General features: G+C 37.9%; 2 protein-coding genes and 1 pseudogene across 2 annotated transcripts in view; 2 read left to right on the top strand and 1 right to left on the bottom strand.

Moving 5' to 3' along the window:
* The window catches only part of GPR158 (G protein-coupled receptor 158), a 304,199-nt gene that overhangs the window by 191,006 nt on the left and 87,300 nt on the right, over positions 1-25,893 (top strand). The window contains exon 5 of the mRNA XM_032474100.1: positions 8,476-8,544. Within this exon, the coding sequence (XP_032329991.1) occupies positions 8,476-8,544 (69 nt within the window). The remainder of the gene's footprint in view (positions 1-8,475; positions 8,545-25,893) is intronic.
* LOC116661596 lies at positions 2,118-2,956 on the top strand (annotated as a pseudogene).
* LOC102507721 (PSME3-interacting protein-like) lies at positions 21,589-22,600 on the bottom strand. The gene is given in 2 exon segments (XM_032474102.1): positions 21,589-21,651; positions 21,653-22,600. Coding segments are annotated over 2 exon segments (765 nt in total). The 5' UTR covers positions 22,370-22,600; the 3' UTR covers positions 21,589-21,603.

Raw genomic sequence — 25,893 nt, 5'->3', positions numbered from 1 at the left:
AGAATGAGGCACTCCATGTGGATTGATTTTCAAAAACAGTTCCTGTTAATGCTCCCAAGTGTGGGAAAATCAGAATCCAATTTACTTCATCTAATCTAGAAATATTTATACTATTTTAGAGATATTTATATATATATATATATAAATATATAAATATTTATACTATTTTGAGTTTTGAATTCCTGTCTCCATCCTTTTTGCATCTAATTAGCAGCTGTTTTCCCACAACCCTTTATAATCTACCTTTGTTTTTGCCTGTTAGACATAATCCTGCTGTTTTAAAATTCTGAACTGCTACTCTTCTTGGAAAAAGGGAGCATCTCTTTCACCTCATTAAGTCATCTATTGGTTTATTCACTGAAATGCTCTTCATATTTGTACATTTGTAAATGTCTTGTCAGCATTGAAACATTTTGTGTTACTGTGGAGTATAAAATAAGGAGCATAAAAAAGTCCAGGAATATTTAGACTGTCTCCAAATCTCAGATGAAGTATGAAATGTCTCTTCATTTTACACTTTGTCTAGTCATTCCCTGTACTTCCAGACATGCTATAGAAGGTAGACAATGTGTTAAAGACAAGCTTCACAGTTCTAAGCAGTTCTGTCCCTGTTCTCACATTTTATTTTCCTGTTTAAGAAGTTTGAGGAGAGCTGACGTTGTCTAGCTAACATCCGATAGGTTCTCTTGCCGACGTGTGAGCAGTGGGATTTTAAAGCACCTACCTTGCAGATCCCAGTTTTGAACATACCAAATTAAAAAAGAAAAAAAAAATTCTGAGATTAAACAGTGTTCAGATGATAAGAAAGATTGCCTAGATCCATTAGCACCTATCTAGCAATCAGGTGACACTGAGCAATAATTTGTGAGGTCTTGAATTTCTCCAAGTATAAAATACACTTATGTTTAAAAGATGATTGATGTCAGACTAGATGATATTTGAGTTTACCTCTGTGAAACAAAGCTTGATATTGAAAAAGTAAGCCAAGTGTTTTTTCTCATTAATGTCAAATTTTAAAACACTTGTTATTAAATTGTCATTCCACTCCATTTTCATGAGGGGGTATCTGTTGTTCTTTCAGTGGTCTACTTTTTATTTGAAAATATATCAGTTATTCTCAATAGCTTTTAATCAATAATAGAAGACTACACAAATGACATATTTTGTTTCAGTAATTTCATGACACTTATTTAAGTAATCCTTCTCAAAGCAAGATGTTTTTGTAATATTTTAGTCTGTGCTATTCACTTCTGCATGCTTTTTTGACACTTAGGGAATTCATCTCCATCATGTGAAATGTGAGTTACTCTACTTATTAGTACTGAAAGAAAAAGGAAATTGGAGATTGTGGATAGATTACAGAGAATAGCAGCTATTTTTGCAAAGAAGCTATGGGGAAAATGAGGACAAAGCAGGACATGGTTATCTGCATTTTAGGAATGCATTCCAGTAGCATCTTAGCAGAGGGGAGGGGCTGAGTTGGGGGATGAAGGCTGATAGAAAATGATCTGGCGTTAAGTTGTTTTGGACATAAGCATGAGGGATGACTTGGCTGAGTGAAAATGATCCAGAATGTCCCTTCCCGTGCATCTAGGTTATTCTGCATCTTTGCAATGGCAGTGAGAGTCAGCAACTTTGAGTCATAAAATCAGGCACTGAACTTCCAAAAGATGAGACACTGGGGGGGACACTTCTAAGTGCTGAAACAAAGCAAAGGGAACAGGCATGCGTCTCATGTAAATCCTGCAAAAACAAAAGAGATGTTTCTGCCCAACAATAAATGTTGAACTATAACTAATAATGAATGGCTGGTTATTTCTTATTTCACATATATAAAATATCCCAGACTTTGCTCTTTACTTAGTGTGCTGTACCGTTTTAAAGAGTATGAAACTGTATACATTACTCTGGATTTTATTTTTGGATAAACATTTTTCTAAAAAGTCTTAAACAGCACTACTGCAAATTACCTTATACAAAAATGGGCTTTCTTGTGAAGTCTTAGAAATTAAAAAGAATTCCTAACTAAGGCAATGGGACAAATTGTTTTAATGTTTTACATAAAACAGTCAGGAATTTTACACCCTCCTCCCCCACCCCGTCCCGTCCCGCCGCCCCCACCGCCCCCACCAGCCATGAGCTCCACGCAGCTCAATAAGGGACCCTCGTGCGGGCTCTCGGCCGAGGTCAAGAACCGGCTCGTGTCCAAACATGACCCTCAGAAGGAGGCGGAACTCCGCAGCTGGATTGAGGAACTCACCGGCCTCTCCATAAGCCCCGACTTCCAAACGGGTTTGAAGGACGGGCTTATCTTATGCACACTCATAAGCTGCAACCAAGCCCAGTCCCCAAGATCAACCGCTCCATGCAGAACTGGCACCAGCTAGAAAACCTCTCCAACTTCATCAAGGCCATGGTCGGCTACGGCATGAACCCCGTTGGTCTGTTCGAGGCCAACGACCTGTTTGAGAGTTGGAACCTGACACAGGTGCAGGTGTCTCTTCTCGCCCTGGCTAGGAAGGCCAAGACGAAGGGGCTGCAGAGTGGTGTGGACATTGTTGTCAAATACTCAGAGAAACAGGAGCGGAACTTCGACGACGCCACCATGAAGGCGGGCCAGTGCGTCATTGGGCTGCAGATGGTCACGAACAAGTGTGCCAGCCAGGTGGGCGTGACGGCTCCAGGGACCCGGCGGCACATCTATGACACCAAGCTGGGGACAGACAAATGTGACAATTCCTCCATGTCCCTGCAGATGGGCTACACGCAGGGCGCCAACCAGAGCGGCCAGGTGGTCGGCCTGGGCCGGCAGATATACGACCCCAAGCACTGCCCGCAAGGCCCAGCCGATGGCGCTGCAGCGGCTGCCGGTGACTGCAGCGGCTGCCAGTGACTGCCCCGGCCCGGGGAGGCCCCGGAGTACCCCTCCTACTGCCAGGAGGAGGCAGGCTACTGAGGTGCGCAGGCGGGCTGTCTCCCCACATCTTGCCCCACCTGAGTTTTCGGGTTTTCTGTGTTTTTGTCTTGTTTGCCTACATGTCTGAGTGCTCCGGGCAGCATTTTTCCAGCAGGCTTTGGGACAAGCAGCTGCCGGGGGGGGGGGGGGGGGGACCCCGGCTCCGAGGGGTTCAGGCCCCAAATGGTTTCCGGTTGCTTCTTCCCCTCTTTTTTTTTTCTCTGCTGATCAGTTTGTGGTTTCCGTACCCCCAAAAGTTTCAGGCGGTTTTGAAAGTACTTTTTTTTTTTCAGGGAAGCAGTGTGGGGGGTGGGAGGGTACTGAAGGAAGAGGGTTCCCTAGGAGAAAGCCAGGCCACAGTCCCCAGATACGTGAAGCCTCATGAAGTACTGGATTTCCCTAGGACCCTCAGGCCAGCAACGCTGGCCCCTCCCAGGGGCCTGTGGGGACACCGAGGCCCAGACAGGACAGTGAGCTCTGAAAGGTTGAGGCAAAGCCAGGCGCCGCCCCAACTCGTCCTTACTCCCCTACCAAGTACTGCGCAGGTACCTCCACCCGGAGGCACTCCTAGGGACCAGCCCCTGCCCAGGAGCCCTGGGACCAAGAAATAATGTGAAATACTGATTGTGAACAAAAGGAAATAAAACCTCTTTTTAGGGGAAAAAAAAAAACTGAGGAATGTTAAATTGTTTAGTAACTTTTTAGATAATATCTGGACCAAACCCCTTAATTGTAGTTTATTTTTTAAATACTCTAGTCATGCTCCGTATTTTTGTTATTATAGTATTATATACAGTTCTGTTCCTTCGGGTATAAAGGTGACGGAGGGTCAGGTTGGATGTACAGAGGAAATCACCCTGACATGAGAATCAGCAGCTGGGGACGACAGGACCTTGTCCCATCACTCAGTCGGCTGAGTGAGCTTAGATATGTTCGCCTCACCTCATCTACCTGTCCATGAGAGACTGGGGATGAGCTGCCACTGACTGAGAGCCTGCTCCGTGCTGGGCAGCAGTATCGCTAATCTTTACAACAGTACTTCAAGGTGGACATCATTCCACCCATTTCATAAATGAAGAAAGTGAAGCCCAGTAGGTTAAGTGACTTGCCCACAGCACACTGCTTATAAGCCGCCAATGCTGAGGTTCTGGTCCATCTGGGTATAAAGCCTGTGTATTTTATTCTATGAATTTATAATTCTCTGAATTACTCTTATTTCACTTTGGGAATCTCTATCCTGACCATATTCTTCTGCTTTTTTTATAACTTTTTTACTCCTTAGCGTTCTTCTGAAAAACTGCTGTTGATTTTAACTAACCACATTTTGGGCAATTGTTCCTTGACACACTTTTCTAAATCTGATTGGCTTTTCAATGTTTCATCACAGGTCTTCTTACAACAAACTGCTTGCATCCAGTCTGTCAAACTGGATGAGTCTATTCTCATCCATTTAAAGAATTATAAAATAAAATTATTGAAAAACAGTGTCCTTGTGCCTCCAAGTGTCAGGGACTTTTCAGGATCACCTTTCACATCTTGCTTCCAATTGATTGTTGTGTAATTATTTCATCAGGTGTTTGTCAGGTTTCATTTGTAATCTCCCTGTCCATGGGTTTCTCTATAGAAACAGAAGAATGAAAAGAAAAAGTGCAGCTCGTGACAATGTTCTCCTGCCACGATGGCTAATTCTTTCTGTAAATGATACAGATTTATAGGGTCTTGGTTTATCAATTAAGTCTATGCTAGTTTATTCTTTCCAGAATCTTAATTCTCTTGCTTTCTTGTATTTTCATCACACATGCTTGAGGTGCAGCTGTATAAAAATGTCTTTATGCTCAGAGGTTCATTTTGTAATAGAAATAAACTTTAATTGCTGCAAGGCTGAAGAAATCAGCTGTGATCAAAAATAGCTGCAGTTTTAGGAAAATATACATTAATTTTCCCAGCGGTTAAATATGTTTAAAAAATGTAAGTGAAGTAGTTAGTCCCTATATGATCAAGGAAATAATGACAAACTATTTTAATTATTTTTACAAGTTCAGACTTAAGCATTCTTATCATCTTGTTACTTCCGGTGACTTAGCTTCCTTTGGGTGTTTATATCGCAGGCAAATCTTGTGAGAATATCAACTGTGCTTCGTCTTATGCCTCTATACTTTGCAGCTAGAGATTATGGAATTTAGAATTTGACTTTGACATAATTTTATAAAATTAATATAATAAGATGAGCCTTTCTATTCTGTCTGCAAGTTTGATATCTGACTGTTGTTAACCTTCATAAGTTAGTTCTGAAAGTTTAAGACATGGGGAAAGTGGGATGGAGTGGAGTGAGGTGGAATCTGCTCGCCTCTATTGTCAACTCTGGAGTCATATGTGTTAGGCTTTGTGAATTCTAAGCCAGAGACTTAGGCTCAATTACCCCACCCCCAGTTTTATACTTACCTGTAAGTATCATACAAATACTGTTTTATAATTTTATGCATGTTGTTGGTACTGCATAAAATTCGCTAAGTAGATGTTGGGTAGGAAGGGCTTTATTAAGATGCCTTTGCATATTGTGATACCTAGTTTTCTAATAGTTGAGTTGACATATTTTACATGACTTTAATTTTGTTTATTTAAGTATTAAAATGTATGTAAGACAGCAATGTTTGACTGTCTCCAAAGAAAGTAAAATATTTCCAGATAAGTTGTCTACCCTCAAATGTACTTCTCCAGGAAAAACAAAAAAACATTGTTTTCAGTTTGGTATGCATCCCAAACCTGAATTTGATGTATTTATATATAGAGAGAGAGGAAAAAACAAACAAAAAAAAAAAACCAAAAAACAAACACATGGTGTTGATTTGTATGTATGTGTTTTATATAAATAGTATCATATTGTATATTGTTGGTCAGCTTTCAAGAAAGTTTTCCAGTTAGCAACTCTTGTTAAAAAGACTTCCATACCACCATTTCTACCTCAGGCAAAACTGTGAAGGAGATGAAATTTTTTTCTTGGCCTCTGTTATTTTGCTCATTATCTTTTTTCATCCATCTTTGGTTTTCAGTCCCTCCTCTCCTTCCTCATCCTGTCTCTTGGACTCTAAGGAAAAGATTCCTGTCCTTCACTTTGAACTTAAGTCAGTGTATTGCTTACAATAATACTTGTGTATTAATTGTTAGCACCAAGTACAAAACAAAATGTTTTAGTCCAGTTAAAAGAACTTCCAATACTAACAAGACAATGGGGAAATGTTTTAGGGAGCATGAACTTTCTTCTTTGCCCCTGAAGTCCCACCTACTAGGTACCTGCTCATTCTGTGAGGCCGTGAAGCCAACTCTGCCCAAGACTATTCTTAAAGAAAAAGCACACATTTTTGAACAGGCCTTACATCTGATTATGGAACCACTTGTTGGAGTTCCAATTTATAATTTGAAATTATGGGCTCATCTGCTCAACCTGGAGCAAGGCAATGGAGTATTAAGACTGTTCAACATGTCCAGATGAAAAGGAGACAGATAATTTGCTCTGAGAATATGGGAGACCATGCACCCCTACAGCTGTTGTCACATGGTAGTGATGGCTGTAACACAGCTAAGAAACTAATGGCCCTAAAAAAAAAACTGCTGTGTTCTCTACCGCCAGGCATTTGGCTCCTCTGGGGACATTTTGGATCCCAAGCTTTAAAAAAATTTTCACCACTACTTAAATCTCTGTGGTTTTCAAATTCATGGTCCCGCTGTTGCTTCCTTCCTTGAAGAATCCGTTCCTGCTTACTGTGTGCCGGGCATGATGCTAGTCATTTTTGTTTACTTCGTATTTTATTAAAGCAGCCAGATTTAATAAGGCAGCGATTAGGATACCCATTTGTCAGGTGAGGCCACCGAAATTCAAGGTCACCTGACTAAAGTGGTTGTTTCCTAATTCAAATTGAGATGACATTAACTGCAATGCCTGTCTTTTCCATTAAGCCTTGCAGCATCTTTTTATATCCCTTTTTTTCAAAGGATAGTGCAGAGACATTTTACAAGCAGTCTTGCATTATATTTTGGACTCTCTCTCTACATCAGTGTCATTTTGGAGAAAGTTTGAAAAATAAACTGTGGAGTATTCATCATTAGATATGAATGTAATTTGCCATGCTGGAAATTCTACCAGCCAAACCCATTTAAAGTCTTGATGATAGAAATTTTCTTTTCACTAAGAGCATCTGCCAGCTAAAATGATGACCAAGAGTGAGAAGCCACTCGAATAATCAAATCTGTTCACTGACTAAATTCTTAGATTAATGAAAACCCCGAGTTCCTTTGAGGGATTACACACAGTATTCTGTGTCTAGCAATCTCCTACCAGCGTTTTGAAGAGGAACTAGAATTTTCTTTCTCTGGCTGTCCAGTTGGATGATACTTTTTTTTTTTAATGTAATGTATTTGTGGTTTAGCATTTCACCTTCTTTTTGTTGTTGCAAAATTAATTAAACTACATTTCCTATTAAGACATCATATTCACAACAGGTGTAACTTGTGTATACATTTTACATTGCATTGAGTGAAAATACAGGTGATCTAGAATGACCTGTTTTTGTGTTTGTATTCTTAATCAATACATTTGCACTATATTGATATTTGAACTCATCAAAGCAAAATTTATTATTAGAAAATAAGATTGTTTCGTCTTTTATTTCTTGTCACAACTCTAAGCATTTTGCTTTGGGAAGATAATGCTATTTTGAGTCTAACAAAATAGCTTAAGATCATTGACTACATGCTTAACAAACTTTAAGTAATCAGGAAGTTTGTCCTGAAAATCAACTACTTCATTTGAATTTTGAGTTAAAATAATTTATTTCATGATTTATAATTATAAAATAATTAAATTAGATATTAAAATAATTAAATTATATATATAATTTTTATATATAATAATAATTATATATAAATTACATATAAAATAATAGTTAAATTATAAAATAATTTAATTATTTTCTGTTTTAAAATGTGATTTATATTGTTTATAGTGTGAAGCTCTGTTACTGAGTTTTGGGGACTATGTTCTGACATGGTGGGAGATATACCATTGGGATGTCAAAACCTTGTACATATGTTTGTTCTATCCCCTGAAACCATCACTCAGGTATTTGTGAGATGGTTTAGGGGTAGCAAGTGGAAATGCACTTGTGGCCAATGTTTTAGAAATACAGGTGAGATCTTCTGTGTCTGTGAATTTCTTAGGTTGAAAGGATCTTCTAAATAGTGTTCTAAGCTGCTCAGACTGTTCAGTCATTCAAATTTTAGAGAACAGAATTCCTTGAAGCCGCTGGCAATATCATTAAGTCTACCACCACCTTTATAGTCAGTCTTATTGCATGTTTCAGTTAAGTCCACCTGTTTGAAATACTAGCCAATTTCTAGTTATTACTCCCCCACCCTCAAAGAATGCTGTTCCATTTGAGGCATTATCACAATAGCAAAAATTCTCCTATGCCTAGAAATGTCCATTAACAATGACATTTTCATTTTTTTGTTGTTGTTTTTAGAGCATCAGGGCATCGGGCCTTATTCTGTTGGAAACAATCCTTTTTGGGTCTCTGCTTCTATACTTTCCGGTAAGTAACTTTATTGTATAATTGCATTTTTTAAATTGCCATTTTATGTTGCTTAAGCATACAAAAGCATACAAGGAAACCTTGGTTTCCCCCTGTAAAATGGAGCTAATTATACTTTTCTTCCCAAATTTGTGAGAAGGGTTAAATGCTTAACTGAACTCACATGTGAAAAGCATGCTTTGTATATACATATACACACTGCCTTCCTTTTTCTTCCCCCTCTACCTGAATCAGAACCATGAGACACACCAAGTAGTTAATGCCACTGAAAAATGCCAAGTGGTTACATAGAAAAATAAACAAAATAAATGTGTGTGCGGTACTAGTGGCATAGATAATCATGGTAGACTCTTCCCATCATACTTGTAACATGTCTGGAACCAGAAGGTAAGTACTGATTTTACTAATTCAAGTCAACCAACTTGTATTCAGCAGTTCTGTATCAAGCACTATGCTAATCTGGGAACACTCTGTATGTGAGAGAAACTTACTTTCTCATGTCAAGAAGCTTACAGTTTAGAAGAGGTGATAGTCCGTACAGGCAGTTATAATGTGATGTGACAAATGCTGAGAAGTGTGGTAAGGGCAGGATGCTGCAGAGGCACTTAGGAGAGACACCTAACCAAGTCTGGGGAATCAAATATATGACTGAGATCTGAAAGATGAGATGTTAGATGAGGAAGAGGCAGAGCTTCCAGGCCACCAAATTCTTTTTGGTTTTCCTCTTACCTCGCTAGCAGCTCCATTCCAGCCTTTGCTGATTCTTTTTCTTCTTTCCCACTTTTTAATACTGGAGGGTCTCAGGACTCAGTCCTTGCATCTTTTCTCAATCACTCTTCTCCCCTGGTGATCTCATCTAGCCTCAAAAGTTTTAAATACTGTTGAATTACCAGTGACCCCCAAGTTTGTATTTCCAGCCTAGACCTTTCCCTTGAGCTCCAAACTCACTTTCAGCAGCTTAACCATTGGAAGGTCCAGTAGAATTCCCTGTCGTGCTCTTAAATGGGGTACTGATCTCCCTCAGCCCCCAAGTCAGTCAGTCTCTCTGTCTCTATTGATGGCAACTCCACCCTTCTAGCTGCTCAGGCCAAACCCTGGGAGTCACCCTTGACAGCTCTTTCTCTCACATCCATCGGAAAACCATTCAAAACATAACAAGGATCCAGCTACTCCCCACAGTGTTCACTGCTACCAACATAGCCTAAACCACGATCACTCTTTTCTGAATTATTGCCAGTCTCTTCCTGGCCTCTCTTCCTCTGTGCTTACCCTCTGCCAGCTGTATATTTTCAAAATATCAGCCAGTTTTAATGCCGGAGTTAGACCACGGCATTCCTCTTCTCAAAATTCAGAAAAGGTTTCCCATTTTGCTTACAGTAAGAGCCAGAATCCTTAGGATGGCCTTCAAGGACCAACATGATTTTGGTCCTGCCCTCTCTGTTAGCCCATTTTTTAATTATCTTCCCTGACTCACTGTTCACAAGCATTCTTAATCTATCCAGGTTTTCTACTTCTTGAATTACATGTTATATTTCTGCTTAAGATAGAAATATATTTAGGTGTAATTTTTATTTTTCCATAAAAATATCCATATTATTTAAGTTTCCTAATTTATTAGCATACAACTAGAGTTATACACAGTAATTAATAATAGAAGCAATATAAGAATACAAAGACTGTTTATCATGCCTGGTACTATTTCTGTATAAATGGTATGTTGTATATTGTAACGTTTGACATTCCCCCCATTAAACTACCAGACAGATATTTAACCAAAGTCATGGAATTGCCCAATTATGAAGTAAAAGACCTGAAATGACTTCAATAATCTGAATAATAACCTTAATCATATGAATATGTGTTGTTGCTGCTCTGATCATCTTTTCCCTGAACCTCTGCTATTTTAAAATATATTTTCTACCCAGTAGCCAGAGAGGTATTTTAAAATATCAAATCTAACCTCTCACTGTCTCTATAGCTTCTCAGTGTTCTTAGAATAAAGACCGAAACTCTTGACATGGTTTATAACGTTGTGCATAGCATGGTCCTGGCCCACCCCCAGCAGCCAGCCTCATCCGGTACCACTTTTTCCTCACTTTCTGTACCTAGCTACCCTGACTTTCTTTCAGTTTTAAATGAAACATGATCTCATGGTAGGCATAATAATGGCTCCCCAAAGATGTCCACAGTCCTAATTCCTGAAACCTGTGACTATGTTACCTTACGTGGGAAAAAGAATTTGGCAGATTGATTAAATTAAAGACTTCACATTTAGGAGATTATTCTGGATTATCTGAATGGTCCAAGGATCCCAAGTGAGAAAGAGAAGCAGAAGAGAGTCAAAGAGATGGAGATGAAGCCACGAAAAATATCAGACTGTTTGTTGCTGGCTTTGAAGATAAAGGAAGAGGCCACAAGCCAAGGGATACAGGCAGCCTCTGGGAGCTGGAAAAGGGAAGGGAGCAGACTCTCCCCCAAGGACTCTAGAAGGAACACCTTGATTTTAGTTCCATAGTTGATCCATTTTGGACTTCTTACTTCCAGACCTGTAAGATAATAGATCTGTGTTTTAAGCCACTGAATTTGTGCTGATTACAGCAGCAATAAGAAACTAATTACGCATCTTATCATAAGAGCTTTTCACATGCTTTTCCTTCAGGTTTGAAGACTCTTCCTCTCTTTGCTTCACTCCCATCTCACCAAGTCTTTTGCCTAATTATAACCATCATCTTTATTTTTTTAACTAATCATCTTTAGATTTCTCCTAAAAGATTGCTTTTTCAGGAAAGCTTTCCTTGACCCCAGTCTGAGTCAAATTCCTTCCAAACACTTCTCATGGAATCCTGGTCTCTTTCTTAACAACTCCTATCTCAGTTTGTAAGAGTACATTTCAAAGTGCAATTATTCAATTACTGTCACTCTCCTGTACAAACTCTAGTTCTGTGAGAGCAATGGCCTGTTTCCATGTTACTCACTATTATATGTGTAGCCCTTAGCTCAGTGCCAGTCGCCACAGTCAAAGCATAGTAATTATGCAGTGAATGAATGAATGAGGATATACATGGATGAATTTAGAGCTGTACCCTAAACTAGTTGCTGTCATCCTATTGAAATAGCCTCCAGAGAATCTGCTTGATTGTGGGAGACCAGAAATGGTAGTCCTTATTTATACTACTTTATGTAATGCCTACAGTTAGTCATTAAACATTTCTTAATGTTATTTTTAGATGTTAGCAAATTTTCATATATTTTTTATTTGTAGGATTCATACTTATTCAAATCAAGTGGTCCTAATAAAGAGCATGGGCCTAAAATCTATAGAAGAATTTTAAAGCCTGTTAAACAGTTGCATTCTAGAAAAGAAAGACATTTGAAACAATAGTATATGTTAGGCTGCTAAATGTTCAAAGCAGTTAATAACTGCTCCTTTTTTACTGACTGGGATCCAATTTTGAAAGACATGTGGTGGACCTATATCTATGATATATCAAGTACAGAAAAAAAAAAAAAGGAGAAATGTAATTTTAAAAGGAATAAAAGAAATACTTCTGGTTGACAATTCTATTATGCCTGGGAGAAAAAAAGGAAAAAAACAGAAAAGATTTACCAAACAAATTCTCCCCAACAGAAACATTAGGATACGTCATCATGTTGACTTCATGCTTAACTAGCCGTCTAGTTCATCTTTCATAATGTAAATTCTTTTTGCAACTGCTTGGAAAATGAGTGTGTAGCTCCCAAACTCATGCTATATACCTTGGTTTTGAATAAGTTAGTGTCCGTGCTCCGATGATGGAAAGGTCATGATGACAAATTACTTAATGAAGATTTGGATGTAATGTAAGATACAGAGGAAGAAAGGACATTAAAATATATAATTGATTGAGTCTGGAAAGAAAAGTAATTTTATTTTAGGTGAGAGAATGGAAGATGATGTCTCAGAAATTGATAATAAAGTCTTTGTCTACATAGGGTATGTCTATGTGCATGGTGTGCATGCACAGAGCATTCCTGGCAAGAGGAATAACCTGGTCATTAGGCCAGAGCTCACTGGCTTTCCTGGGTTTTGCAGGAATGAAGTTTATAACTTTTGGCTAGATTTTTTTGCTTTCAGGAGGATCTCTGTATTAAGTGATAAAGGTGATTAAGTAAACCTAATATAGCCAAAGAATCTAAGAAGGTGATGGTATAAATTTGACCTATACTTATTTGTTAAATATCTTACTACTTTCTCTGTTCCTTGTATGGCCTCTACCAGAATGGCTCATGAAATTTTTACTGGGGGTTACAGTTTTTTTTAAGTGTTCTTGAATAAAGTAAAATTGTTTTTCAGGCTGGGTGACTCCCTGGAAGGATGCTTTGAGGATATTCACTGTTCTACTGAGTTGTTATGCAATGAGCCTTTTCTCCTTTTTATGCTGCATATTGTTGTACAGATTTGCAAGAATTAAAGTTATTTTTGCCTTTTCTAAGCAATCTTAGACTACAGACGATTTCATAACAATGCTTATATTGGAAAGTCCAAATTAGAGATTATCATCATTGTGCAGATAAGGACAAACCAAAATCTGACTAAATTTAGCATTGTTATAATTGGGTAGCAGAGAACTGAAGCATTTAAAACACTTTCTTACAAATTCTCAAAAGAGACTCATGATTTGAAGTCCGTACATTTGTGAACAAATGATTAGTCTTCATAATCACCTTAAAAACTTTCGTACAATTTATAAAAGAAAGAAAAAAAGAGCTTTTAAAAAATTCAGCTAAAGTATATTTTTCTTATTAAATCACATAAAAATAACATTTTAGGGATTAGTAAAACATATCAAGTAATATGGAGTCTAGAAGTTTGTCTTTGGCTTGACTAAACCACCGGTTTCAGCTAATAAAGTAAATTTTCCCCTCAAATCCTGGTTACCTATTTGACTGGTTGATGTGCCCTTCTATAAAGGACATCAGTGCTATTTATTTTCAGGTTGTTTCCCCCAAACCCCACCCACAGCCTTGGCATCGGCTGTTTCCTCTTCCTGGAGCAACTTAACCCACATATCTCCACGGTGAACTCCCTTATCTTCTTTAAATCTTTGCTCAAATCTCAACTCTTCAGTGAAAAGAAGTTAAGGAACTCATTATGTTAGAATAAAAAGGAAGAGGTTAAATAAAAAGAAATGACAGTAAATTGAGACTAAACCACCACAATTGCAGAGAATTTCTAGTAGGACCAAATGGAGACAGACTCAGTGTTGATATGTCACAGTTTGGCAGTAGACTAGGAACATAATAAATGATACCGAGAATGCCTTCATAGGAGCAAATGGGGGGAGACTGGCTCTGGCAGTGATAGAGAATTTGACAGTCAGATGGTTTGAGTTGAAAGATAAGAAATTATACTTCTGCAGCAACGTCATAGCTAGCATGTTTTAGCCATCTAGTAAAAAAGTTTGAAAAGGGTGACGTATCAGTTCATTTCTAACTCCCCTGCCAGGGTTTGTGGATTAACGTCTTTACCCATGGGAAAAACATGGCAGAAACTCTTTTTGTCTCTTTTTCAATGGTTGCTGTTTCTTCTGTGCTTACAAAAAAAATGCATCTTGAATTTTCCCGTGCAGGCTCAAGACACAGAAGTAATTAGCTATTTCTGAAGTTCGGTAAATTATTTTCAGTTAATAAAAAGCCTAACAAAGTTATACTTCGGGTTTTAGGTATTAGAAGTGAACACGTAGTTTTAGAGAACTTTAGTCTGTAGGAAACTGTCTCAGAGTTGTCAGACGTTTATATTAGCAGACCACAGCTACTGTGATGTCCAAGTTTATCTCTGGTCTTATTCATGAACAATTGACATAAGAAGGTCTGAAGATGCTTAGACATGTTTGAGAGATAATTAAGAAAATGGCTACAAACAGAAGAAAAGTTTTCAGAATTAGTAATGTGTTCTGGAAAATAGTTTCCTCTTCAAAGTTAATGGGAAAAAATTGTAGAACACTTAAAAACACTATTATTTAAAAAGCACTATTTAAAATGGTAGCAAGTATTCTTTAAAAATGACAAGAAGATGACATTTTTGACAAAGCAAATCACACTTTGAATGTCAGGGACTACACAATGACACTAGAGAGTCACAATTCAGTAAAACAGATATATTACTTAAATAAAATAGCAAAAGAGGAAAAATATAAAGAAATAACACTAACGTGGAATGATAGTAACAAAAACCCAACTGACCTCAGCACATCCAGATCCTGGTATCGGTGTGACTGAAGGAAAAATTTGAACCTATCGTTTAAATTAGAGGGGTCAACATGAGATTTTAGGAGAAAGAACAGATTGCTTGCCTAGAATATATCAGAGAAGTATGTAAATTTATATGTTTATTTTAGTTATACCTTCATCTAAAAGCTGTGATTATGGTATATAAATATCTCTTCGTGTTATAATTTCTATAATATGAGGAAAATAGACCATATTTTGTGAAAACTTAATCACTATTGATGGACCTTTATAAATATTTAATATAAGTAATCTAAGAGAGATGTTATTTATGATTGGATGTCTGTGGTCTCCATGATTTGTCTATCCTCAGGTATTCCTAATTGAGATTTATTTCGAACGCCATCTCTAGGCTTTGGAGATAATATGGTTAACTCAAGTATAGATATGTCCAGATGCCATTCTAATCCAAACATTACTCTCAGTTCCACATTATGTTAATATGGTTCCATATTATGGCATATGAATATATATATCAGTTCCAAGATGTATATATATATCTTGAGTTGCTCTGTTTGTTATCAGTCTGGAAGATGAAGAGGATTCAGCAAAGGAGACTGGGAATGATCTAGCAGGGAAATAGAAGGATAAATTGAATGTACATATTGCCCTTCAAGAAAAAGAAGAGCGTGGTCAGTTCCTTCAGAAACTACTGATTGGTCTTGTGAGAGAATTGCCTGCTGCATTCGACACTGTTTAGGTGGTATTGACAAGACCGTTTTGGTGCAGTGGATGATGAAAGGCTAACTGTGATTCTAAAGAGGAAGTGGATGAGATGAAATAGAGACAGCAGGTAGAAAGCATTCTTTCTGCAAGTTTTGCAGTGTAGGGAAGTAGAGAATTTGGGTGTTAGAGGAAGTTGTAGATCAGGTGAGACTATTTTTAATGAGGAAAAGTACAATATGTTTTCAGGGCTGTGGATGGAAAATGGTGGGGCAGGAGAGAAGTGAATATTGTCATTAGGGAAGCCCTTAAATAGACAAAAGGACATGGGATCCAGTGAGTAAGTCGAGGGGCTGAACGTAGAGCACATCCATTTCATTCATTATAAGAAAGAAGGAGGTACCAGGACTTCTCTTCCATAAAAATCAGATGGAAACCGGGGGTGAGGCAAAAATGAGAATGTGAGACATCTCCAAGAATGTGTAGTTTGGGGCTATTTCTATCACTTTCCTGTTGTTCAGGACCTCACAGGGGAGTCAGGCAGGATCTCAGTGCAGCTGAGGTTGGGAGCCCTGATAAGTTAACTACAACATTCTGATAACTGGCAGTGACTTCTCAGACTCTGTGGTAACTGTTTCATACTACACAGTGATCTGGCTTCATGTGTCCCCTCCAAACAGTTGTACATTCTGTGGCAAAATGACTGATAGAATGGTGACTCCGCATGATAGCACTGCCTGTCAAGCCCTGTTCAGTTCAGATTCTGATGTGTTTGGATCCATGTAATTTTCAGGGCTGTCACTGTATCAGCCATTCAGTTACTTAGGCTATTTCTGCCATCATACAGTAAATTAAAAATTTGATGATTGCCTAGTTATTCTAATCCATACAGACAGATAGTAGAGGTCTTCAGGGCTAGAACCGAATTATCTGTCACATGAACTCAGATAGAATTTTAATTAAAAAATTTAAGCCACAAAAATGGATGAAACCCTTAATAACCCAGGCTCTTGGGCAGATCTTTACAACATTGACTAGTGCTGGAAGTGTTTCCCTTCGTTCAGTTAACCGTTTTGCCATTTTATTTCACCTTCTTCTGTCTTACTTTACATAAATAGAATGTTGAAGGCAAAAGTTGAATGCTGAACATTTGCAAAGTGTACAATTTTTAGACAGTGTTTAAATGGCTTTTTTTTTTCACTTTGGGAATCTTGGCTTCTAGGAAGTGGCTCATCTACCACTGGGCATCTTCTCAGTTCTTCCTTAGGAAAATCTTTTTTATTTCTGTCCCTTTGTATTTGAAAAAAGTGAATCCATGATTCAGTTCCAGAAAAAGCTTTACGATGACATCCTGAAAACATTCAGAAATGGAGTCGTGCATTCAGGGTGCTCAACCTCAGGGATGAGGAAAAATAAGAGGAAAGGTGGGGGGAGGAAAAATAAGAGGAAAGGTGGGGAGAGGAGATTCTCACTCATATTAATACTGTTAATAAAACTGGCATGAAAGTATTAGTATTACAGAACAACTAAGCATTATGCTGCAGTATTACTGTGTTCTGTCTGGGTTTGTAGTTGCGTTCCTGTGTTTCACTATTATAAGCAACAGCAGAAAGGATCAGCTTAATGATCATGAGAGCTGACATTTATTGCGTGATTTTCCATCCTCTGTACCACATTATATATCCTAAGTGCTTTCTGTGTGTTATCTTATGTCTGATGTATTTTGCATCCCCTAGTGTGTAGCATAGTGCTGGCATATGGTAAGAATCCAATAAATGTTTTTCCAGTTACTTGTAAACAAGGCATTAAACATGCCAACAATGCAGAGCTTCAACATGGCAAAAAGATGGCTGCCCCATAATATGATATAAAAGGCTCTGACAGAACCATATTAGCAAATATGTCCCCGTAGTTGGCATGCTAATAAAATTAGAACTGTTTCTCAACTTTCTAGAGGCACGTGATTAAATTGTGTTATAGCAGTTGTTTCCTGAAAAGCTTAATGCACTAGCTAGTGAATGCCTTATCTCTTAGTATTCACCTATGTGGTCAGTCAGTCTTCACAGTGTAACAGTTAAGAACATGGACTGTGTAGCTACTGTAACTGTGTGGCCTTAAGTTAGCCCTTTAACCTCTCCAGACCTCCATTATGTCATCAGTAAAATGGGAATAATAAAGGTATCTTTGGATGATTTTATGCATGCAGGATGCTTAGAATAGTGCCTGACACACATCACGAGTATGTAAGTGTTAGTTAACAGAGTGGCATATCCTGAAGCAGTGGTTCTCCAACTTTACAAGCATCAGAATCACGTAGGGCTTGTTAAATCCCGGATTACTGAGCCCCTCCCCTGAGTTTCGGATTCACTAAATCTGGCGTAGGGTCAGAGAATTGCATTGTAAATAAGTTCCAAAGGGGCTCCCATGCTACTGGTTCTTGGTCCCTGAGCCACACTTTGAAAACCTTTGGCCAACAGTAGTGCTTTTCAAACTAGGTGTGGTGAAAGAATGGTTATTTTTCACTTGCTTGTTTTGTTTATTCTAATCTGTCATGGACAAATTCTGTGGTAAAATACAATAAATATGAATTACTAGGAAAGTAAAATGAAAAAAGATATTCTTTCAGTTTCCAGTTGATTTTATTTTCAGAGAAATGCAAATTTTTTGTTCATACCTTCAAAATGGGAGAAAATTCATACAGGAAATCAAGTGAATGTGTACATTTATGTTTCACGTTAGGCTTGTCCCTTCTGCTATTTCAGCAATACCTTCTATTACCCTCTTCCAAATGGAGAGCAAGACATAATGTATTCACAAACTCCTGGGATTAAGATATAGATATTTTTGGGTGCTTTTATTCTGCCCAGCACAACAGTCATCAAAAGTTCAGATTCCAACCCTGATCCAACTAAGCTACTACAAGTCTTTGAGGCACTCTGATATCCAAAACCTGATTTTATTTATTTATTTTTCAAAGCCTGGTTTTAAATGTAATCAGCCTCTGAAATGAACAAAAAATTCTGTTTTTTATTGCCTCTACTATGAATTTGCCCTTCAGGCAGGTGTGCTCTGTGTAGGGATTAATTTACTTCATCATAATTCCTTGCCAAAATCATTTAAAACTTAGCAAATGAACTACTTATTATTTATAACTTATATGATTGATTTCTTGAATATGTGTAAGCATATTTGACTGTCATTTATGATTGGATTACCACATTCTGTTAATTCTTATTTTATATTTGGCTTTATTCCTTTGATAACTACGTAAGTTTAAAAAGCTAAAGCTCTTAACTGTTCTTAGAAACAATAATCAGTACATATATGCTAACAAAAAAAAGTGCAGTATATTGTATATGTGTATTTACATGCAATATAGTGTATATATACAGTCAAACTGTAACAAATTCTACCTAATAAAACTGAAAAGTGAAAAAGAAAATTAGCAGAGTTCCTATTAAATCCTGGGCCCTCATTCCCTCAATGCCAGCCATCTGCTGGACTTGCACAGTGGATCCCGACTAGGAACGTGCCTGTGTTTTCTGGGTTTTCTCACAGTCTCACCCCAGCCATTTTATTCATGCAAAGTTACTGCCTGGCTTTCAGTACAATGTTTGATTTTGCTGAAAGTTTTGACAATAAAAAGGAAAAATATCCTTCTTCTGACACCTACTTAAAATTCCAGTAAAAGAATAAAACTATTTAAATTAATGAAAATAAGGAAGCCTCCCATATGCTCCATGTTCCCAAAGTAAAATAAACAAGCTGAACAAAAAATTTAAAGAGGTAGTGCATAATTGTGACTATTTTAAAACTCAAAAGGTAGGTAACAAAAAGTAAGGTGCTATTAGGATTAGATAGGTGTCAGAATCAGGATTAGCTGCAGGTACCAAGGAATATAAGAACAGAAGCTTTAAAAAGCTAAGCTTTCTTTCTCCCATAAAGAGAAGTATGGAAGTGACTAGTTCAAAACTAAATTCCATTTCACAGTTACAGGAATCCTGGGTGATTTATTCCTTCTGTCCCTTCCAACTATCATGTCTTTTCCAAGGAAGCAGGCAAGAAGAAATGGGGAAGAGGGAGGGAATACTTAACCTAATAAGTCAGAATTTAATTACATGTCCACTCATAGCTTCAGAGAAGTCCAGGAAACAGTCTTTTATCTGGGTAGCCATGTGCTCAACTGAAAACCTGGGTGAAGGAAGCGATGTCCATGGTGAGGTCTCTTCTCTGTCATGCATGTGGTTTTTATTTTCATCTAATTGCTGATTTATATTTTCTGCATTTCTTTAATGCATATGTATATATGTAATCTTTAGCAAAAGAAAATAAACGAAAAGAAGTCCTGTCTCTGACTCTGCCTAGCCATGACTTTTGGAGAGAGAATGAAATTTGCTGAGGTACTGATTATGCAACTCACAGTACAGACTTCATCTGGTGGAAAACTGCCTGTCATTATTAATTGTAATCTTTATATAGCTCTTCCTTCTTGCTTCTTTCACTTGCTTGGAAAGAAAGTAATTATGTAATACATGTGATTCAGACAGGAAAGAATGTCCTTATTTAATTTATGGGGCTATTAGATAACTACAAAAGAGGGACTCACCTAAGATGGATTTTCTCCTATGGGTTTTCTGTTGACAGCTCGATTCCTTTTAGGGTGTGCTAATTTCAATGGCTCAAAACTCTTTGGAAGTTACTTTAAGCTATAGTGTAGGCACACTAAGTATATTAAATCTGGGGGGGGGGAGGAAACTGTAGTTTTACTCTAAGCTTCATTTCCTTGGCTATGAGGTTTTTTTTGGTTTTTTGTTTTTTCTTTAAAGAAAGGCAAGTATTGCCACAAATTGATTTTGATGCATAACAAAATGTGTAAAATTTCTTTAAATTCAGAGGAGAAAAGAAGACAGGAACTTTTGTTGGCCTGACATCCTAGTTATAAAGAAAAATAATGAAACAAAATAAAATTTTTCTTCCAAGTGGCTTTTCTAAAATAAAACAAGGTAATTATCTATTGAAATCTCTGCCTATCTAGAAATTAGCAGTATCTCAAATGAGAAGAGTTGCTAAAGAAGTTTGTTTAAGGTAGCTTCTCAAAGCTCAGGAAATTTTATCTGGATTAGGGTTGGGAACAACTTTTGGCAACTGGTGGTTGTCATTGTATATATTTAGCCTTTGCTTCTATTTTTGTTTACATTCCACACATCGAAATTTTCTTCAGTCACTAAGTAGATGGCAGTGATAAGGTTTCATAATGTATAGAGTGCTGATAGGAATTTTAAAACGATTGAGAGGACATATTTTGAGAAGCCATTTACAAATTGAATTCATAGGTATTATGGAGCACTGAATGAGGTACGGCATTTTCAAAGAGTTCAAGGGTTTCACACTAGAGTGCCTGTTTGAGTCATGGTTACTTTTGAATCATGGTTGCTCCCTCCTCCTCACCTCTACCTGCACCTATCCTCTTCACCTGTTTAACTTTTCTTTTTTGTTGTTGTTGTTTTCTTTGTTTTTGTTTTTGTTTTTGTTTTTGTTTTCGTTTTTGTTTTGTTCTGTGGGGTTTTTTTGTGGTTTAGAATCTTTACTTAGTCACGCAACATCAAGAATCAGTTAGTTCCAGGGCAACGCGCCATTCCATCCCTTGGGTCATTCTCTCCCGCCACATGCTCTACAACGCAGTATAACCAAACGGCGCATTCATCTAGAATAGAAAGTTTAAATAATATCTGTCCAATAACTGCCCTTTCTTCTTTCTGATGTTGGGAAAGAAAAAACCAAACAAACAAACAAACAAAAAAAGAAAGCAACCAAACCCAAACCCTTTCTAAGCCAGCTAGTGCCTATCTTCCCACAGCATTTTTAGGGGAATTTCTGCTCGCCCTATTTCATCAGTGAGGACAGAGGCCATGGGACAGGTCTGGGCCTCTGTACAGGTTGGAAAGAGAAACCAAACAATTTCGGGCCACAAGTAGATTCTTGCACATTTTTAGATGAGGTTAAAAACATCACGGTGTGCACAGGGAGCAGGAAAAGGAGTTTTCTGAGGGCAGTAGTGCCTGGAGGCAGAATAAATAAACTGTCCGGTCTACTTTTGGGGCGGGGCTCCTTGAGGTAAGGACAGAGGAGCTAGGGGGCCTCGAGGAAGGTGTTGGTTCGGAAGATGGAGGAGACGGTTCTTGCCAGTGGTGTTGATGGTACCCTCACTGTCTGAGCTGGACTCAGAGTCGCTGCTCCCAGAGTAGGCGCCCAAGCCTGGGAGGATGCCGATGCAGATGGCGGCGGAGGGGCAGTGGATGGAGGGACCAATTAGGGATGTGCTTCCAAGAGAGACGCAGGATGGGGCTTCTTGATTCTTGTCACCTGGGTCAGGGTCCGATTTCACTCTTTTCACACTGTTGCCACTCTCTGAGCTCTTATGCTTCACAGCTCCTGCCAACAGCTTTGCCTGGGAGAACTTGTTCTTGGTTTCTATGGGTTTCACAGTCACTTTCTTCTCCACTTCTTTCTTGTTTTCTGGAGAAATTCCAACCTTGTTGAGATTACTTCTGTATTCCTTCAGTTCTTTCAGTTCTTCCTCTCTTCGCTGCTTTTCTGTTAGTTCCTGCTGCCAAGAAACCTCATCAAGGAAGTTGATCTCATCTTCATCTAAGCCTCTTACCGTGTTTTTGAATTTGAACTGTTCCTCATACTCCTGCTGCTTCCTGTCTTTCTGTTCCTGTAGCTTTTCATACAGAGACCGAAGGTCATAAATCTCCCCTGGGCATTCTTCGGGATCTTCAGGTTTCCAAACTTTCTCCCATTCTTCTTGCCTCCTTTTGCACCGTTCATCTAGCTCTGCCTGAGACACAAACCTCTTTTTGATGACAAGGTTACCATCATCCCCTCCATCCATAATGGATCAATCAATCATATGACACAGGAATCCCACTCCTGGGCACACATCCAGAAGGAACCCCACTCCAGGATGACACCCGCACCCCAACATTCACAGCAGCACCACCCATAATAGCCAAGACATGGAAACAGCCCAAACATCCATCAGCAGATGACTGGGCAAAGAAGACTTGGCACATCCATACAATGGAACACTACCCAGCCACAAAAACCGACAACACAACGCCATTTACAGCAACATGGATGCTCCTGGAGAATGTTATTTGTAAAGAGCAGTCTGAAGTAACCTGGCTGTCTAGGCATCTACCAGCATGCAGGAGGCGAGGCCCCCTCACCTCGGCGGTGCCCACCCCAAACTGCCACCACAAAGGCTGCTCACTCTTTGGGAAAAAGAAAGAAAGAAGGAAAAAGAAAAAGAAGAGAGATAGAAAATAGTCTTTGCTTTTATATTTCTTCTGACCCTTCAGGGCTTCCTGTTCCTCACCTCCACAACAAAGTTCCCTGTTTAACTTGTCATTATCCTTCAGGTCACAACTTAAATTTCAGGTTCCCAGGGTGAGACTTCCTTAAACTGCTCCCTTCAGTCACTTTTTCTTTCTTCACCCATCCCCACTTCACTCCTATATGCAAACAAGGCACCATTTAAAAATAGTAGAGAGAGGAAAGAGTCTTCAGTGAATGCTACTGAGACAAGGACTTATACGTGGAGGAAATAAAATTAGATCCTTACCTCACACCACACACACATACACTCAGAGAACATCCAGATAAATTGGAGATATAAATTTGAAAAAATTTTAAATTAGCCTTTCAGGAAAAAATATAGAAGACTATCTTTGTGACCTTGAAAAGATTTCTTGACTAGTACACAAAAACCGAAAACCATAAAGGCAGATTTTTATCATCAAAATTGAGAACTTCTGTGTGAAGAAATACATAGAGACAAGGTAAAGTAAATCAAAAGAAAATTTATATAAGAAGAAATGCAAGTGGGCAATATATATGTATAGATGCCCAACCTCAAGTGCAATTAAGGAAATGCAAATGGAAATAGAGATACCACTTCACATTCATCCGCTGTATGGATATGTGGAAACTGAAATCAAAATTCTCACTTGTATTTGTATGCACAGCCACTTTAGAATGCAAATTGTCAGCGTTTATACAAATTTAAAATATATGTACATTTTTGCATGTGTAGATGTAAAATTATATATGATGTACAGCCCCAAAATACTATTTCTAAATATATACTTTAGAGAAAGACTCACACTTGCTTAAAAGTGGACATGTTTAAGAATGTTCACAGTGAAAATTTGTGGAGGATGCCTTAAATGTTCACCAACTTGGAAAAGAAAATAAATATATGTTCATTTTAGAAACTTTGAAAACCAAAGAAAAGCATGAAGAATTGAGCGTTGTGAAGTTCAAGGTAGATTTTTCACTATGGATGTGTATGATATATGCTGTGTGTGTGTGTGTGTGTGTGTGTGTGTGTGTGTGTGAAAAATGATCATGATTCAATTATTTTAAATTAGCTTTTCTATAAACTCTTATAGCAGGGACCAAATATCATTCACCAAATATTTGTGTGTTGTTTTACATTTCCCATTCTCCCTTGAGGTAAGTTTGAGAGCCATATGAGCAGATGGGACAATGAAATGTGCACATTGATTTGTAAAATGGATTGAGCCAGTGTGTCCCCTTTACCTTTCTCTTTCTCTGCTGAGGCAGTTTTGGAGGACATATTTCCTACATGAGGTGGCTGCAGGATGAAGGGCTGCCTGAGACAAATGGACTTTGCATGAGTGAGATGTAGCCTTTGTTTAAGTTACTGGGCTTTCTGAGTTTGTTTCTGGAGCTTAGCCTCGTTGAATGTTGACTAATAACTATCTCCAAATAAATATACATTTCTCAAAATTGTTGAGATAAATTATCATTTATCACTCACTGTAACCCACCTAGATTCTCCCTGCATCCCTAAAAGTACTCAGATTTATTCTCTAAATTTTAAATGTGATTTTAATGTTTATTATTATCAAAGTTAAGAATTGAAGATAAATATAAAGATAATAAAAATTACCCATAATTCTATGACAAGGATAACTTGTTGACAATTTCATCATTATCTTGCCTACCTAAATATGTATTTGTTCTTCATATCACTGAAAAACATTCTATTTAATAACTGTTTACCTTACCATTATGTGAATGGACCAAAATGCATTTACAAGTCACCACATGTTAGACATTTATGTGGTTTCCTGTAATTATCATTACAAGTTGTGCTATGAAGACCATCCTTGAATCAAAAACACTGTTCAAACAGAAGAGAGGATGGTGAATTTCTTCTATTAAACACAATTCTTTGCTGACACTTTCCTCCACCACTTCTGGCTTCTTCAGTGGCACCGTTTTTTAATTCTGTCACATGTGGTTTAGGACATATGACTGTTAAAATGCATTGTTCATCATCTATTGTGAGTATGTTGTAAATAATGAAAGAGTTATTCCTTCTAGTCCACGCCTTTTTCATCCTTTGTTCTTAGATTAAATACTATCTTGAAAAGAAAAGTAGTTTCCTATTTGGACTGTAAGCTCTTTCCTTATGCTCAAATCCAAAACATCACAGACTTTTTGACTAGACTTTATCAGCATATGGCCAAGGGTCTTTGAACATTTAGTGGAAAAAGAGACTAGAGCAATAAATGGAGACATTTCACCTGAAGGGTGAAAATGAAATTTATCATAGTGGGCTGATTTTATTGGCCTTGTAACAAATGATAAATAATTCAACCTATTTAATCAACGAAAAATGAGTTTTTTCTACTTTGATACTAACAATATTCATTATCCAATATGGTAAATTTGTGTTTAGAAGGCTTGTTTTCCTAAATTTTCCTTTCTATTTTTTTAATATTGGAAAATAATTTATCATATTTGAGTAAAATTTAGCATTTACAAAGAATGAAATCACAGTGACTCCAAAGACCTTCACGTGCAGAACTGCAACTTAAGAGAAAGCCATATTTCCTAGTATATTTTTTAAGAAATTATTGACATATGCCCTTTTACAAAAAGAGAAATTTGGTGTGTGTTCATTGTTGAATCATAGATGCCTTTGTTCGGGCCTCACTGAAGAGCTGGACTTGGAGAGGTCCCCTAGTATAGGGCCTACTTAAATACAATTGCAGGGAAGCCCTGTGCTCTTGTCCCCTCTGGTCTGACTTCAGCATTACTCACTCAATCTCTCTTCCTTTTACATAACCCAGTGCCATTCTGTTCAAGCCAAGCTTATCTCTGCACCACTCAGATAAGCCCCAGGCTGCTCTCTGTAAATGTCACTCCTTTAAGAAGATTGTTTTAGGGTGCTTTCTGAAAGAATTGGTTTTTAAAGAGTTCACTGACTGAATGTACTCTGAAGGATAGTTTGAGTTGGGGGCTATTTTTTTTTTTTAACCTCTCAGGAGAACACCTGGAGACAGAGCAGGTAGCCCATCATTGACTCAGGAAACTCACTGG

Source organism: Camelus ferus, chromosome 35 (genome assembly GCF_009834535.1).
Source record: "Camelus ferus isolate YT-003-E chromosome 35, BCGSAC_Cfer_1.0, whole genome shotgun sequence".
Taxonomy (NCBI): Eukaryota; Metazoa; Chordata; class Mammalia; order Artiodactyla; family Camelidae; genus Camelus; species Camelus ferus.
This window is presented reverse-complemented; position numbering and strand designations above follow the sequence as displayed.